The sequence below is a fragment of the Balearica regulorum genome, chromosome 8, assembly GCF_011004875.1.
Source record: "Balearica regulorum gibbericeps isolate bBalReg1 chromosome 8, bBalReg1.pri, whole genome shotgun sequence".
Classification (NCBI taxonomy): domain Eukaryota; kingdom Metazoa; phylum Chordata; class Aves; order Gruiformes; family Gruidae; genus Balearica; species Balearica regulorum.
The window spans coordinates 2240276-2258058 of NC_046191.1; the positions used below are offsets into that span (position 1 = coordinate 2240276).

Consider the following 17783-nt stretch of genomic DNA (forward strand, 5'->3'; position numbering starts at 1 on the left):
AACACCGGCATTCCTCACTACACCTCTATTTTCACGTGAGCACGGGCAGAATGTGAGCGGAGGTACACCACCTATCACGGAAGCAAGTAGGCACGTGTCTGGGTGCTGGCCTCAGCTGAGAAGAGGGCATCCCCTCTCTGGGCTCCGACCCTAAGCCTTGTAAGCTGCTACCTGACAATTTGGGAGTGTGGTAGCTCTGTCAGGCTGGTTTTCAGTCTTCCCTCAATGTGTCAGGGCTGCCATCCCTTCACAGCAAGCTCACTCCTGACACCCTCAGCACAGGGCTGTGACTGTGTGGCAGATGCAATGTCTTACACTGGCCAAGAAGGGATTGCTTCAGCGGAGAGACTAGGTCCTATGAGAGTTGGTAAAATTCATCAACACAAATTGAAACTGCATTTAACTAAGAACCCCAGACTTTTTCACTAGTAATGTCAATACCGGCTTCTTTCACATAGGAAATAACACAATTTCCTATCAATCTCAAAAATATTTCTTATTCTTACCTACAAACTGTCACGATTCACTTAAGTTGTAATGACACAGCTCAGATTTTTTCTTTCATTTGAAGACCTCACCTGAAGTCAGTTAAGTTACAAGGTTAAGAACCCATTTACTTGAGGGGCCAAGAACCCAGCCTATACTTCTCTACCTTTTACAAATTCCACAAGCCGCTGAGCTGCCGTTTCTTTCCACAGTCCTTTTGTTACCAAATTAAAATCTGCATACTGAAAATGCATCCAGCGTGGCTCATTTCCACATCTGGACATTATCTTTTTTCACATCTCGGGTAAGATGTTAATATAATTTATTTTAGATATATCCACCTATCCACCTATAATTACTAGCACTGAAACATTAAAAACCATGAGTCAGGATCACAAGGTTAAAAATGCTAGAAGTTGGATTCTTCTCAGTTGCTTTCTCTTTTTGAGCTTTGCGGGGTAAACCAAAACTTGCTCTACAATTATGTGCATCAGACCCTTCAATCAAAAAGGAAACTGAAATTTTCACGTATTTGAGCATTAGAAGCTTGGGTTAGCTAAAAAGGAACAAGTATCCTATGTTGGAAATACTGTAGAAAAATATCCACAAAGTGTTAAAAAGTTGAAAGTGATTCTTTCCACAGAAAGTGTTAAGAAAATTAATCTAAAAATTCCTGGAAGGGAATTCTCTCCTCATTACTAGATTACTAGAGATGCATGGAAAGCTTATGAAATTTTCCATGATTTTTTTCACACAGGCCAGAAAATCAAAGTCTTGCTAGAACAGATTTTTAAATAAAGTGACGAGTTGCATTCCTGCTAGCCCTGACTCAACACTGTTCACAGAGAGGGAGTGAAGGAGAAGGAGTTTAAGACCGTGCTGTCCAGTTTTCTTTCTGCATCAGAGGTTTCCACATTCCATTAACAAGTTTTGAGGAACCTAATCTGGAAGTCTCCAGGACTATATGTGTTCCCAGACAGTAAATAATACACAGCATGAAAGGAAATGATAGTTAGTTATCCAGGCTTCACACACTGTAAAAATTAAGCTTTATTAGTCCCTCCAAGCACATAATTATTGTAAAGGCTGAGATGAAACCTTACAAATGGGCACTCCTCCAAATCTTATCTCCTTCTCTGTGGGAGTAACCTTTAAATTAGTGCGAGTAGTGCCAGCTCTGTTCTTGAGAGGGGTCCCACAAGCCCTCAGCACTGCACGGCTAAACTCAGGTGTAAAAATAAAGAAACTTGTCACAAGCAGGTTGCTTCTGCTTCCCATCCTCAGTACTTCGCGCTACCCAAGCAGCCCCCTGCTCCCACCACGGCTGCTCCCTGCCTCCGCTTGCTGGGCTCGCACTGCTGCCTACCCCACCTGGCTTTGGCACCCCAGGCAGATGCTGGGCCCCCTCGCTGGCCCGGGCTCTAGCGCAGGCTGTACGCAGTGCGCTGCCCAGCGCCCTCCATCCGGAGGCTTTGCTCGGTGCTATTCTCCTCCATGATCACAGTCAAACCTACTTGTGTTCGCTGTGGTCTCTGACCCGACACAGGGGTGAGGACAAGGTGACTGAGGGACACTGGGGGGGGTGGGGGGAGCAGACAGGAATGAAGATGCGATTAGGCATCACACTCACTGACTTCTGCTCTCGTTTGATTGCTACATGCAGATTTCAAAAGACCGCAAGCAAACAATGAAACAGAAAAATGTTGTTCCAGGGCAGCCTAATAAAAGCAGAGGAAGTTTCACCTGAGAAAAGGTTTTTGAGATTGTAATTTTTACATACATCACATGGAAACAAACTGAAATAAACAGGGTACAAAAATACAGCTGTGTCTGAGCCTGTTCAAGGCTTGTAGGCTGGGACTTGTCCAGGCCTGTGCAGCACAGGGACTCAGAAGAATAGCAGTCACTGTGGCCATGACTATCAAACCAAAATCATGTTTGTCTTTTATGCTAACATACAACGATAACCCAAACCCCAAACTATTAAAATAACAATATTTTGGGCCTGATGGTTCTCTTGTATTGGTTTTGCACAAGTAACCCAGAAGAATTCCTACGAGCCCAGAGTTGCACCAGGGGGAGGGGGCAGAGAAGCAGCTGTTAGTAAAATGATGTGCAACAAGCCTTCGTCTGCATTTGACCTTGCAGGTGATTATCAAAGTCACGCACGTACCTTGCAGGTTAACTCTGGAGACAGGTGGCTGACTCGTTGCTGGAGATCTCCTAAGAGGGATAGAGAATACTGTATAAATAGGTGTTATTTTATCATTTCAAACCCTGCTGGCAGTTCAAACTGCCAACTCCCACAGTTAAAAAATCCTTTTTCATACTCACAAAGAAGCCTAAAACACTTTGAAATGATTTGGCAGTTAATGAGCAATATATCTGGTAGGAAAACCCGAAGATGTTATGGCCCCTGGCTAAGCACACACACATGCAGAAAAGAAGGTATACCAGGGAAGATGTGCCATCACCTTACACTCCCTTTGCAACTTTCTGCTCAAAATATGCCTGGAAGTCAGCAAGGGCTGGTCTCTGTGGCTAAAGGGGTCAGTGGGTCCCTCAGAATCAAGGCCTTCTCCTGAAAAGCTTTTCCCTACAAGGTCTGGACCCTGAAGTAATGTCAACCACTACACCAGCATGCAGGCTGCAAAGCAATGCCAGAGGTAAGGTGAGAAATGTACGGCTTCAAACCCTACAGTTAACAGCTTGAATTGCACCTGGAAGGAAGTAAGATGACGCTGCAGTCACTAGCATAAGCTCTGGAACAGCTGAAGGATATTTTTTTGACTAGGAGCAACAATTTCATCAGAAAAGACTGGATTTCGGAAGGACCAAAAGCTATTTGAAAAATTGGCTGAAGTCAAGCAAACAGGGTCTGACTGGAAAAAGGGTGCAGTATTTCTCCAAATGTCAAAATATTTCATTGTGAGATATGCCAAATAAAACTCTTCATTTTTCAGGTTGAAACCATAATTTACTTGGGGAAAAAGAGACTTCTTTTTTAAAGAAGTTAAAAAGTGATGACACCAAAATCAAGATCCTTCATTTCAGATTGAATGTGGTCTTTTGGGCTGACCAAAACCGAAACTTTGGCCTTTTGCTTCCCTAAGAAGTTTCTGATACATTTTAATTGAAGCCAGATTTCCCCACACTCTCTCTTAGCCAACCTCCTAACCCCAATTTTTTGAGTCAGCCACTGAACTCAAACATCCATTATTTGCCAGCTCTTCTTTGAAGCTAAAATCAAAGCAAGTGAGCGGCTCAATTCTGCTGCAATTGTAGCTCCAGGGGGTTCTTCAGAAGTGCTCCAGGAAGGCCTCGCTAACCAGGGAAGATCCGCGTTAAGAGTAACCCAGCTACAGTCCTGCTTCAACCCCTCGGCCCCAGCCTCCGGATCTTTGGAGCCGGCGGGGCTCCAAAGCCTGCTCCTGAGCAGCAGGCTCCCCTGGGCACAGCACCCGCTCGCCGGCTGGGATTCCAAAGGCTCGGCTTTTCTGGAAGGAGCTACAGGACCCAGATTCTTCGAAGGGTTCAGCACAGGGCGCACATGTTGGATGCCGACTTCTCTGAAAATCTGCCCCGACCTGCCTCTGCTGAGCCTTTGAAAAGCCAAATCTTGAAATCTCTAAAAAACAGAAACTCCCCAATAGGGACACCACGCCACGGCTGCAGCGCTTCCAGTATCTGGGGAGACGTGCTGCGGGTATCTCCAAACCCTGCGCAGAGTTGCACAGACATGCCTTCGGGGGGGCGGGGAGGGATGAACTAGTATTCACTAGGGTATTCCCCACTGCGGAGCCTGAAAAGGGAACGGCACCGCTCCCGGCATCCTCGAACTACATCCTGGCCGTGCCCATCCTGGTTTCTGTGGCAGCCAGGGCGCAGGCAACGGAGACCCAGAGATCTGTATTTCGACAGCACTGTCCCTTCTTAGACACCACCACACTCAGTGTATGCGGCTCCTGCTTCCCGCTCCTTCTCTCTCGCCGGTGGGTAGGAAGAGGAGTAGGCGCCGGATGCTTTCTGACTGTGTCCGGGGCCACGTCTGCCAAACTCAGGCACTCCAAAACCATTAATCATACTCTCCTCCTTTCCAATCAGGAAACTGTCTTAAAACCCCTGACGTTAAAGTCCAAAAAATATGACTTCTAGTTGTTGTTTTTTCCCTCCAGCCCTCAACATTCATATTTTCCAGCATTTCTGTAAATATGTAGGACAGCATCCTCTTTTTCGTTCTCGGGGGGGGGGGGGGGGACAGGGACTGGAGGAGAGGAAAAAAGAGGGGAGAGGAGGGGCTAAAGAAAAGCTGAGATTCTCATGATCTCCAGAGGAGAAGTTTAAGTAAAATACCACATATCATGAGGCATATGATAAAATCATGAGCTGGCAGCACGGCTGTAACCCAGCAGAGCTCTTTGGAAACTGTGCGGGAAGCTCCACAGCGCCTGGAAGCACATTCCGCCACGGACTTGGATGTTTGGTATATAATGGTTTAAACATTTAATGACTTAAACTTTGGCTGGCCACATGATTTTATACCTCAATCAAATCTGGGAATGTTTTCAAAAGGACACTGCAAGATGCCTGTGTGTCCTACAGGTTACGCCCTTGCTTCCTTCCGGCCCTGTCCAATTTCAGATTCCTCATTAGGAACTGCTGAAATGCTCGACCTGTTGAAAAAAGCAAAGCTTAAAAAAGGGAATCTATTTCAGCCATCTGTTTTTCTATTAACCTCCATCTTGGAATGCAGCGGTTCCTTCCCATCAAAATTTGCAAACAGAAATCAATGGGAGGAAAACCTCACGCCTGGATAAAATGCTGGACTTTATGTAAAACGCAAAATTGCATTGGGAGGCGGAAAGAAGAGTCCATGGTGGGCACCTGGGTGATGCTGCTCAGGCCTGCAGCAGTGCAGCAAGCCCGTGGCGTCCCACCAGATTGCACTTTTGCACCTCATCCTTCGCTTCAGGAGCCAGCGGGACGCTTCGAGCGAGCAGCGCCTGCCAGTCCCGGAGTGGGATGGGTGGGTGCCTAACCGACGTCGCCAGGAATGAATGATGCTGGTTGCACGCAAAACAGCTCTCGTGGGGCAAAACAGGCTAGAAAATGATGATGACTGGCTCATTATAAATAGCTGAGGGGAAATGGTGATTCTGGACAAAGGTGTAAAAAGGAGTTTGTTGGGTTTCTCCTGTTCAGCAGGTATAAAAAAAAATCCTCCTCTTAAGTTAGATGCCCCTGCAATGCTGCATGCAGCTCTGGGGTCCCCAGGACAAGAAGGACGTGGAGCTGGTGGAGCGAGTCCAGAGGAGGCCACGGAGATGATCCGAGGGCTGGAACACCTCTGCTGTGGAGCCAGGCTGAGAGAGTTGGGCTTGTTCAGCCTGGAGAAGAGAAGGCTGCGGGGAGACCTTAGAGCCCCTTCCAGTCCCTGCAGGGGCTCCAGGAAAGCTGGAGAGGGGCTGGTGACAAGGGCAGGGAGTGACAGGCCAAGGGGAATGGCCTGAAGCTGCAGGGGGGGAAATGGAGATGGGATGTGAGGCAGCAATCCTTCCCTGTGAGGGTGCTGAGGCCCTGGCAGAGGTTACCCAGAGAAGCTGTGGCTGCCCCTGGCTCCCTGGCAGTGTTGAAGGGCAGGTTGGATGGGGCTTTGGGCAACCTGGGCTAGTGGAGGGTGTCCCTGACCACAGCAGGGGGTGGAACTGGATGGGCTGGGAGGTCCCTTCACACCCAAGCCATTCTATGTTTCTATGATTCTAAGTTCAGTGCATCGCCTTCCCCATTCAGTACAATTACAATCTCAAAGTAACATAGGAAAGAAGCACAGGCGAGTCTTGCAGGAAGCCCCTCAGTACGCTACAGCCTGCCCTGCCATGAAAACCCTCACCTCGGCGCCTACCATTTGCTCATGACCACCTTTCTCATGACACGCTGGTGTCATCACAAGCCAGCACAACAGCTTGGAAGCTCGGAGGGTCGGTGGCCAAGGGCAAAGCCATCCACAGGGAAGATGCCCACCCGCGGGCTCTCCCTGAGGTGAGAGACGATGGCGGCGCGTTGCGCTCTGGCGCCCCCTGGCGTCCCGCGCAAGGGGCGGTGTTGGCCGCAGGTAGCGCGGCCGGTAGCCCGGAGCCGGCGGAGTCCGAGCAGGGTCGGCGGCGGCCGGGGAACCGCTACTGCGGTTCCCCGGCCGCCGCCGACCCTGCTCGGACACCCCACGTTCCCCTGCTACGTGCGAGCCGTAAGAGAACGAAAACAGACGTGCTTACTTGTTGGAGGTGCCGTGCAAATTGGTAAGGAGCGTGAAGTTGTTCCTCACGCTTCGTAGACTCGCCAGCACCTATGAGGGAGGAAACCGGAGACCATTATCTTTGCCACCTAAGTTTTTTAGATTTTTTTTTTCTTTTCAGAGGCCAACGGGCTGTCAACTCACCTGGGCGAAAGGCGTGACGATCAGGTCGTCCCCATGCCTAGGGAGAAATGGAGAAAATGTGTAAATATACTTCAAACAGGGTAAGAGAAAGACCATTTCACAGAGGGAGGTTTCCCTGGGCAGTGCCCACAACAAAAAAAAACCCCAAACATTAACCCATGCAGTGTTTATTTAACGCTACATAAAATCTTGTTCCTAATGGAAAGGTCTCGCGGTCTATATCCAAAACAACCCAGCTGGAGCGACTGTTCAAATTGGTAAAACCAGGCAATAAAAGCCAGGAAATTCAAAAGTTAAGGCAGCACACTCACACCACAGTGGAAAAAAACCCGTAACAGTCCAGGGAAAGGTCAGCTTTGAATTTCCTGGCTTTTGTTGATCTCTGTCACAGTCTTTAACGTTATTCAGAAACTGGATTTTTGTCCTGTTGTTTTCATCATGGAAGATTTGAGCACAAGTCCTGAGAAAAGTACATCATCACCGTCAATAAGAGGGATTTTTTTGCAGTATTATACATAGCACTTGTGTGTATATGAAAAATCTGGTATGATTTACCTAACTGAGACCTGGCAGCGCAGGGCTATTGCTGCGCAGCACAGACCTGATCGTGGCTGGAAAGCAAGGCGATCCAGTGCGGCTGCTCCCATCCCACCCCACGCACCGAGCGAGGGCCGAGCAGGCATGGCTGCAGGCAGGAAAGCAGGCATGGCTGCATGATGCCGCAGGCACCTGTAGAGAGCCATCCACCAGCATGGGACTCCCCCAAAGGGGTATTCTCCTTGGCTGTCCCTCCACAAAGCACATTCACTTGTCCAGACTCAGGTATCAGTGCTGCTAAGCCTACATTTTAATTAAAATTGTCTCAACACTCGTGTCAAACCCAGGTCAGTGAGGAGATGCCGGCTCCCCTGAGTGCCACAGGAGGCTGCGTGCCTGCAGTAAACGGACACCTCTAACTGCAGGCAGCTCTGAAGTTGGGGGAAATGAGGGTGCTGGGCAGAGCTGGACGGGGCTTTCCCCACCCCAGCACAGCTGTCTCCTCCAGCACACGGCTGGGAACAGTGGGCAATTGTTAAAATCCATCGTTTACACAAAACATGGTATTTGCATAATTTGGAGTGGTTACTTTGTCTCTGGTAAATATTTACTAAATGTTAACTAACAGGGAGGGATGTTCTCTTTCAGGAGAATTCTCCTTGTAGATCTTGCTAATATTTAGATTTCTATTTCATGACAAAACTTGCAGGGCTTTCATAACAGTTAAACTTTTTTATGAGCACTTTTTTATAGCTTAATGGTCACTTTAAAACTTTAAACTGTGCCTTTTAAAATAAAGGGCTGCAAATCTGGGACACTCATTTAAGCTCCCTGCTCTGTGCTGTATTGATCCTCTCAAGCTCAACCATCTGTCTCGGCTTTATGTCGTATTTTCCGCTCAGTTCTAGCAAACAACCCATGACAGAAAACAGGATGGAGAAGAGCAATACTGTAAACATAAGTACAGTCATATTTCTATTGTCCAGGCTAATGGAGCGTTACCTACTTAAGAAAAAGCAGAGATGATGTTAACCAGGCTCTGAGAACGCACGATGAGAGCATAACGGGGAGAGTGCAGAGAATCACCCGGCGAGCCAAGCGCTGGAGCGGCTGGGCTCTCCTGCTGGCAGGCCCAGCGGGGACACGGGCAGCGGTCGCTGCCCTGAGCACAGCCTGGGCTTTACCCTGCAGTTAGCTGCGAGCACTTCACACCACAAACACAAAATCCCAGGTGAAGAACTCGTACCAAGAAAGGTGAAAAAAAAAAAAAATCTCTTATTATTTCAGGGTATGGATTTGAAAGCTCTTCTGCTAAATTACGGATAAAAGGGGAATATTTCAAGGATAGGATGGGGAGAGGGAAGTCATGCCTTGGCAGACCGTAGAAGTGACCACCTTGGGCACTCAGGCGATGAAATGTGAGTACCACTCTTAACAGAGTTCTGAGGATTACAGGAGGCTGTGTAAAGCTCTTAGTTACTGTAAAATATGATGTGAGCTGAATTTATGCTTACTGTTCACTTGGGAGAGAAGAGTTCCTGGACATCGTCTTTGGTGATAAGTCATAGTCGCTGTCGGATCTGTACAGGAACGACTCCCTGCGCTGGCTGTGACCCGGGAACGTCGTGTGCAATACGAGTCCTGACGAGGAGCTGGCCTGCGGGTCCAGCGGGCTGCGACCCGGTGACGGGCCATTTTCCACATCGAAGCTGTGAACAAAAGACATACTGTGTGTCACGCACACCTGCCAAAAGATGTTTCTCAGTGCACGGCGCAGGACTGTCCTAAGCGCATCGCGTCGACATTAATCACACCGTGTCACTTACTCAGTACAGGAGATGCAGGGCTACATTTACTGGAGCCTCTCGCTGCATTTTTCTGTTGTATGCAAGCAGGAGTCTGCATTACAAGAAAATATTTACCCTCAAGGCTTCTTTCCTGACTACATCTGCTCAGACCCCCTTCAGCCGGAACTCTGCTAAGCTCAGTGCAGCTCCTGTCGCTCTCAGCACGAACACGCAGCAGCCAAACGCCATCCCCAAGCTCGGCAGCTCTCCCCACGCCGCAGCGTTTGCACAAGTCAGGGGGTTTAAATTGCCAAACCTCACTCCGAGCCTTGCAAGTGTAACAGGGGCTAAAGGAGCCATGACATGCCACCATCCTCCAGCTGAGCCCTGTCTCCATCCACTCTGGAAGCAAACTTTTGAAATCCTGTGAGATTGGTGAGGACTTGGCACTTATGCGAGCTGGATGCCCAAGTCTCTTTTCAGCCCCAGTTCACGTCTTAGCCATTCAAGATACTAGTTCGGTGAATTTCAAACAGCTGGGCTGCAAAATGGATGACTGCTTACAGTTTTTTTTAAAAAGCCCCTAACCTTCTGTCACTGTTTCCATTATACACCCACTTTCTTACAGTTTCATAACTTGGCTGCTGCAACTCGTGGCTGAAGTCACCCTGGACACTTTAGCAAGTGACACCCCTCGTAAACCCTGAAAATAAGCAGGTTGGCCTCCTTTGCTTGGGCATTTGGATCTGATATAAATACCATATGTGTGATCACGTTCCAGCTAAGCCAAGTACGCCTGCGTTCAGTATGAATTTTCTTGCCTTTGGAAGCCTGAGGCTTCATCTCACTTGCAGTGGGAGCTGAGTCCTGTCTCCTACCAGGGCATGTGCCTCTCCCGGTTCCTGCTGTACTCCCAATTTATCGTGCCTGACGACCGCCCTTCACCACCCCACCCAGCTGGGCATGCACTCGGACCGCGGCCACAACACCAAGCTGCGATCCTTGCCAAGCTGCGATCCTCGCCGTACATTTCTCCATGCCCCGCCGCTGCTGCCTGCCCCCTCTCATCATATTAAGTCAGAAGATCCCCCTTCCCTGGCAGGGAAGACCCCGACTCTCCCTCCCTCCGCTCTACAGAGTACACAGTGTGCTTTTCACTGCTGCAGGAAGAGGCAGATAAAGTAGCCAGACAAAAAAATCCCAGCAAGACCTCTGGTAGATCTGAAAGTAAGTAACAGACAGAATCGTGAAAAAAATAAGGGAGTCTGCATCCTGTTGCAAAATGTATGTTGGCTTACTCTCCTTCTCTACCCTGAGTACAGCACAGAGATTCAATACAGGTTGACTGAGGGCTAAATGAGAAGAGGAAAACAAATACCAAGCACTGCGGAAGGGAATCACAGGTAGAGAAAGTCTCAGAGAAAACCACGGATGTGAAGGTGCCATCGCTGAACTCGACCTGCATTATTTATGCACGAGGCCGTGGAGAACAAAAGACCGAGCAGGCTCAGACCAAAGGCAGCCTCTCCCCGGGTTGGACAGTGACCTGACACCTCGAAGCGTTAAGCTGCTTCCTGGCGCTTTTAACTTCATACACCGACTAACTTGTATGAAGAATGACTGATGAATTCCGGAACAATTTATCAAATATCAGTAATAATACATGGCATGTGAGGGATTGCATACTTTGCTTGAGCAGTTATAACCAAATATTTATTTACAGTTGTGTATGTGCTTGGGAGGGAGTGGGTGCTCAGTTATTTTTGATGTCTCCAGAACCTCTTTACTGGGGTGGAGCAATAACAGACGAGGTCTCCTCACAGTTTATCCTGTTCCTCATGGCTGCAGATAGAGGGTAACTATTTCCGTCTCATGCTATTTGGTCCCACATATGGTTCCTCAAGAATTAAAAAATGCATGAGCATATGCATTTAATTAATGCAATTAAAAATGCATAAGCACAGGTGCAAAGATTTTTAGATTCTTTGGAAATCCAAAGGCAGGCAGGGCACCAGTATAATGTAGGGCGCGTTGAAGGAGATTCCTACATCTATACCATCCCTGACTGTAACATTTACTTACCCAACTGCATAAATACATCATGAAACTGGTAATGGTTCAATTAATATTCTTTTCTTTTACTCTTTATTTCTGCTCTTTTACCAATGACAGCTTGAGTATACTTTACTTGTAGCCACAAAGTAATCAACAGAAGAAACTCAGCTCTGTAACTATGGCATCTACAAACAACAGGCAGCTGATAATTAATCCATACCTATTCAGAAAATTAACTTTGATTACTCAAAAAAATTTATTGCAAAACCTTCAGTCAAGAACATTTAGTTTACTGACACAAAGGGAGACAGAGCAGTGAGCTAAATCTGAGCATTTTGCTGAGCTGAGATTCTTCTGGCTGCTTGATAGCGTACCATCAGCGATCGGTTTGGGAAGAAAAGTTTTTCAATACCTTCGGAGGACGTGAACAGTGTCGTAGCCAGAGGTGTAAGAAGGAGCCCTGGTGCTCTGTCATCTGGGCGAGGGTGGAGGTTAAACCTTGGCAAAGGCAAGGAAACAGTTCGCCTGAACTGTGCAAGTTTTCCAGATTTCTACAGCACTTGCAGCTCACGCTGGGATGAGCCAGAGACATTCAGGCTGTGTTAGCGAGATGCCCGGCACAGGTGACACCCAGCTCGGAGTCCCGTGGCTGCTTCCAGCCCCCCTTCCTGCACGCAGCCAGCTCCTGGCTGCACGCTGCCCGGGCTCCCTGTGCCAGCGCCTGGGATCACGCAGCTAATCCAGCTGGAAAGGCGTTTTTATTTCTTTCCGCAAGTTCAGCTTGCAGCCATGCTGGCCCCCTCATCTGGCTCTCCTTTCCTTGGGCGTGATCCAGCACTCGGCCAACCATGTACTCAGCCATTAATTTAACAGAAAATCTCCCCCCCCAAAAAGTGAAAGCTAACCAGGAGTTTGCAGTTAGCTCTAGCAAGAGTGTCCCCACGTGAACAGGCACTCCCAGCAGTACACGTGGGTGGACTAGGTGTTCACCGGGATGGCCAGAACCCAGGGTCTAAATCTCTGCTGTCATGGCTTTTTAATAGTTACAAGAAGTCAAATATGGGAAACTATTTCCCCCAGATGACCCAACATTAGGAGAATGTGGGCCTGAGATATGTAGAGCAAGAGCTTAACCTTGTGTTTTTCCAATCTCTGCTGCACATTAAGTTCTCCCATTGCTCTTGGTTTGTACAATAGCCCATCTGGAATTGCGTCCTGATGCAAAAAACATCTCTCAAACAAACATTTGCTGAACTTGGTAAGAATTGCAATTAGATTGTGAAGTTGCCCTCTCAGAGCTGTATTTTCCACTAATTTTTTTCATTAGAAGTTAACTGATGAGCTCTGCTGGAAAAATTTAATCATCAGTGTGGTGTCATGTTCAGAATACTCTGCAGATTGTAAGGGTCCTCTCCAAAGTTTGCAGCACCCCATCATCTTCGCGTAAGTGGAAAATAAAGCTGCATTTGTCAAGTTAAAAATAAGGATGGCAAAGTACAAAGCACCACTACAATAGCCTCGAGAAAAAAAAGCTAAAATTTGCTTTTGAATTTATCTTCAAGCAACAGCAGTTGCAGTCCAGACGCCCTATTTGTGAATCAACGATAGCATGGGGGCACCGCAGCAGTGAAGCAACCCAGCAAACTCCAGAGGTAAAATAATCAGCCAACACTTGATCTGTATTCTACAGTCGTTCCCCACCCCATGGCCACACGAAGGGATGATGGATGAAATATCTTTGGCCCAAAGTGCAGTCATCCTCCGTGATGTACCTCTTCTTTCCCTTACCCCGGTGCCGACCCCAGGGGCAATTCTGCACAAGCATGTGGCTGCCCAGCGTGCTCAGGATTAAACGGGCACTGTTGAGACTTAAAATTGCGTTACGCAAACACATAGGTCACCAGCCTGGTATCCAAGGTCCCTATAAATCATTCAAGATAAGTTCCAGAAATCCCTGTCCCCGTAGGAGATCTCCTCTCTATAAAGCGTCCCTTGCTCTATGGTCTTGGGAGCTCCAGCGCACCGAGCTGACACCGTTCCCCGCCTGCCCCCAACGTGTGTTACCAGGTTTATTCAGGCAACATTTCCAAGTGCTGCGACAGTCTCAGGGGGCGACGGTGTGTCTGGAGCCCACCCAGGGCTTCTGAGGAGTGGAGCCCACTTGCACAGAGCCAAAAACTGGCTCCACGGGAGGAAAGCTAACAGCGTCTGTATGGGATGGGCATTATCTAACCACTGACGTGAATCAGTGGTGCAATCCCGACGCCAGAAAATAACCCAAATCAAAGACTTGACAAAGCCCTTCTGTTTTTACTGGAGGATTCATGAATGTGCAATTCATGAGCATGGGAGAGTGGCACCCCTGAGATGAGTTACTGACCACCAGCGGAAACCCAGCAGCAGATGACGAGGGGAAACTGTCGGACGCAGAAAGCCGCAAATCCCAGTGCCAGCCAAAGGGAACAGCAGACCCAGCGAGCAAAGCCCAACCCAGCGAGCACACCACCAGTGCAGCAAAGGCAAAGCGTGCAATGGCAGGGGCAGCACCGCAGCCCAGCAAGCTGCCCCCTTTCCAGAGCTGTGAAGGAAGGTGGCCTGTCCCCTGGCTTTCTCCTGGAGCCAGGCTGCAGTTCGACTCATCGGCCAGGCTCTCCACGTACTCGGTCGGATGGGAGGAAAGCTGGGGGCGGCGGAGCAGAGGAGGCGGTGGGGCAGGCAGCGGGAGGAGCAGGGTGGCTGCAGAGCAATGCTCGGCAAGGAGGTCAATGTAAGCGACGGGGCAGCTGCAGCCCCCGTCTCCTTTGTCATTTTTTTAATAACCCAGGATCTTAATAAAGTGAACAGCAAAGAAGGCGACAGCAGGTGGCAGGAGTTAGCTGTAGCTCGATCTGACAAGCAGCTAATGGGGCACTGGCTTTGGACCTGTGGAAAGACGTGATTGTAACAAGGTAATGAGCAGAGGAAATACGCAATGGCGAGGCAGGAGAAACCACGCTCAGCTGTAAAGCACAGCGAGGTTTCGTGCGTCATTCTGCAAAACAAAGACAATTAATAAAAGCAAACCCCAACTGTCTAAATTCTGTAGTTTGACAGTAATGACTACAATTTCTCTACATTACAAACTACCGCAGTCCTTTATCACCGGGGGACAGTCCAACCAAGGCTTTGCTGGCAGAGGCATCCCTGCTGCCGGTCTCCCCACCGCCCTCCAGCCGCCTTTGCCCCCACCCAGCAATGGGGCCAGCTCCCTGCAGTGTGCCTGAGGACCCGTTCCCATCAAACCAGTCCTAAATCAATCCTAAACCAGCCCTGCTCCTTCCCGCGGCACAGCACCGCCCTCACACGAAAACACGGCAGCTGCCCAGGTGTCCCGACAGAAGATGCTCCCTCCAACTTACCCGACGATTTGGCTTTCGAGCTCTTTGATCTACCTCTGCAAGGGGGTCTTGGCACAAAACTTTCTGGTGGAGTAGCAGTAAGGAAGAGACAGCATCGGGAACGCATTGTCCCTGGATTAGCATTGCCCGCCAGCAGCCTTGGAGTGTGGTAAGATTTGGCATAAAAACTGAAAAATAGGACTGCGCCACGATTTTGATATAATTCAGTCATTTGAATAGTCATTGCAAATCAAATGGTTACCATGAGAGCTGTGCAGCCCCACAGTTTGTTACTAGATCTGTAATACAAAACACAAAGACAGACACATTTAAGTCTATCAAACCAGGCAGGCCTGTGCATTTTTTGTTTATGTTACGAATTTACACTTCTCCCGAGGATGACAGCACTGACTTTACAAGAGGGCTTACCATCTGCTTTGCCTTCCCAGGCTCATTCCTCAGGGCATTACTCCTGATCTTCTAACTACAGTACCACCTTCACTATGGCATCAGCATGTTTCCAAAATACGGTATTTCAGGATGTTTGGGCAGACTGCGCTCGTTATAAAGATCCTCTCTCAATCACTAGAGCCCTGTTTCTCACCGAGACGTTCGGCCGGGTTTTTAACACCATTAGCAATGAAAAATGCTGTTTCTTACATCTTCAGCTCCGTACAGACACGACTGCCTCTCACTGCTATCTAATTTTGTGCACCTGTTTCCCATTATCAGAACAGCTTGCTCTTTTTTCTAAATAATCTTTCACGCGGAAAGGTCTGTGCTTGAAACCATCAGCGCTTAATGAAACAGGATCATGGGCACATCGGAGCTGATCACATTGACAGCCGATGCAGATGCCCTAGCACCGGCACAATCACAGAATCACAGAACCCCAGACTGGTTTGGGTGGGCAGGGACCTCCCAGCCCATCCAGTGCCACCCCTGCCATGGGCAGGGACACCCTCCACTAGCCCAGGTTGCCCAAAGCCCCATCCAACCTGGCCTTCAACACTGCCAGGGAGCCAGGGGCAGCCACAGCTTCTCGGGGCACCCTGGGCCAGGGCCTCAGCACCCTCACAGGGAAGGATTTCTGCCTCCCATCCCATCTCCATCTCCGCTCCTGCAGCTTCAGGCCATTCCCCTTGGCCTGTCACTCCATGTCCCCCAAGGCTCCACGAGGCTGACCGCCCTCAGCACCACAAGTATTACTACTTCTTTTTCCCCTCCTGACCTTCTCCCACCAAGGGGAAAAATCTTCTTGCTCTTAGGGGCCACTCAAAAGTGTTCAAGTCGCTCTGCCAGGTTTGTCCCTCATGTGGCTCCTAACTCTTTTTTACCTCCAGAGCCTAAAGAGCCGTGCCGCTGACGTACCCAACTCCGTACGGTCCCTCCCCAGCACCGTGTATCACAGCTGCCTGGCACAGAAAACCCAGCAGCACTTACTTAAGTGTTTGGAATGTAAACTGTCACCTGCTGCTAAACATGTTATTAAGCCTCCGTGTGTATCGCGAAGCAAAAATATATGTTTATTTGACTTTGTTATCTCTGAATATAGACGTTCACCCTTCCTCCAGCGCTCTTGTTCAACAGGTACCACGGGGGCAGAATCACCAGAGCCCCCTGCCATGGCCCGTGGCCGGTCTGCCACCGTGGAGGATGAATTCCCTTTTTGCCTTGTGCTTACGAACTGCGTGGAATCGCTGATCCCAACAGCCAAGTCCAAGGCAGACCTGAGAGCTGGTGGGGCTCCCTTTGCAGCCCAGGTCCACCTTCAGTGTAGCACAAACCCGAATATCCGCAGCCAGAGCCCTTCCCGCTCTCCAGCGTTACTCGTCAGCGGTACCCTAGCGAGGCTCGTGGTTTGCACAGCAGCAACCATCCGTTCAGCGACCAGCTCAGCACGGGCACTGCTGGGTTTTATGGGATGTTGCAAAGTGCTCATTTATGTTTCTGAAGCCCCATTCGCTACGAAGAAGCCATTGCGCTACCTGCTTGTTCAGCGTCTGCAGCAATTACTGCCTGAAACTCTCAGCATCTTGCACGTGAGGTCCTTGAGCCTTTACCTCTCCCCGCGGCCGTTCACTCACCGGCGCTGGTGAAAGCCACCAGGCTGCGGAGCCGCCGCACGTGCCCCAGGATGGCATGCAACGCCGTGCCGCGCCGGCTGCAGCCTCATGCCGTGCCGGAGCAGCCGATGGGAGACGGTCGGAAAAGTATAGGAGGGAGGTAAAACTGAGTTTGAATTTTCTTTTAGCACAGAGGGTTCCAAAAAAAATCTAATCCTTTTCATGTTTACCGCAGATAAGTAGCTCGACGTTATCCTGTAACAAGCTAACATCATGTGGTTGTTTAAGTCCCCCAAAGAAGAAATCCTGAGTTCTGTAAGCCAGTTGTTATTTTTCCGAGTGTACATCCTGGGCTATTTTATCATCTTACTATGGTTCACTGCCATTAATCTCTGGAAAATGCAACGCGCAGTCAAACTCAGCAGACACCCTCCCTATTTTCACTTCCAGAGCTTGTAAATGCAGACGGGCATGAGCGTGATCACTCTTAGCACAGGCAGCAATGCCACTCCTAAGGGCTTTTTCCTCCCGAAAATATGCTGGCTAGCAACCGGCGGAGTAGCTGCTTTTCTTCCCCACTGCTGCTGCCCCAGCCGAGGTATTAAGGAGGTATTAAGGAGGTATTAAGGAGGTATTAAGGAGATATTACCCCCCCGTGCAGCACTTACAGCTCTTCTCACCTCGCAGGTGTTTCTGCCCAGCACCCTCCACCTGCGCACAGCTCATCAGGACCAAACCTGCCTGGGCACACGGGCTGTGCTTGGGCTGCGCTGAAGGACCCGGCTGGGGGACAACTGCCATCTTTTCCGGGCAGGGAGGGTGCTGGAGGGTGCGGTGCTCCTCAGCAGACACTCCCTGGATTTTGGCATCACCCGCTCTGCGAAACGGTGCTGTTCTGCAGTGCAGATGTTTACATTCAAGTTACAGGACAGTATTTATCCCAGTCTGGCCCGGCTGTTACGCTCTGTTCAGTGTCAGTTCAGCTTTTACCGCTGCATCTAAGCACCGTAACATTTTACAGACTCTCTTTCCCAACACG

At 49.3% G+C, this 17783-nt stretch overlaps 1 protein-coding gene across 3 annotated transcripts in view; it reads right to left on the reverse strand.

The window, feature by feature from the left end:
* Window positions 1-17783, reverse strand: part of PDE4B (phosphodiesterase 4B) — a 213070-nt gene that overhangs the window by 51581 nt on the left and 143706 nt on the right. For all 3 annotated transcript variants that reach the window (XM_075759159.1, XM_075759161.1, XM_075759162.1), the window contains 4 exons: window positions 8974-9168; window positions 6923-6959; window positions 6759-6829; window positions 2660-2709 (listed from right to left, as the gene is read on the reverse strand). In XM_075759159.1, the coding sequence (XP_075615274.1) occupies window positions 2660-2709; window positions 6759-6829; window positions 6923-6959; window positions 8974-9168 (353 nt within the window). The remainder of the gene's footprint in view (window positions 1-2659; window positions 2710-6758; window positions 6830-6922; window positions 6960-8973; window positions 9169-17783) is intronic.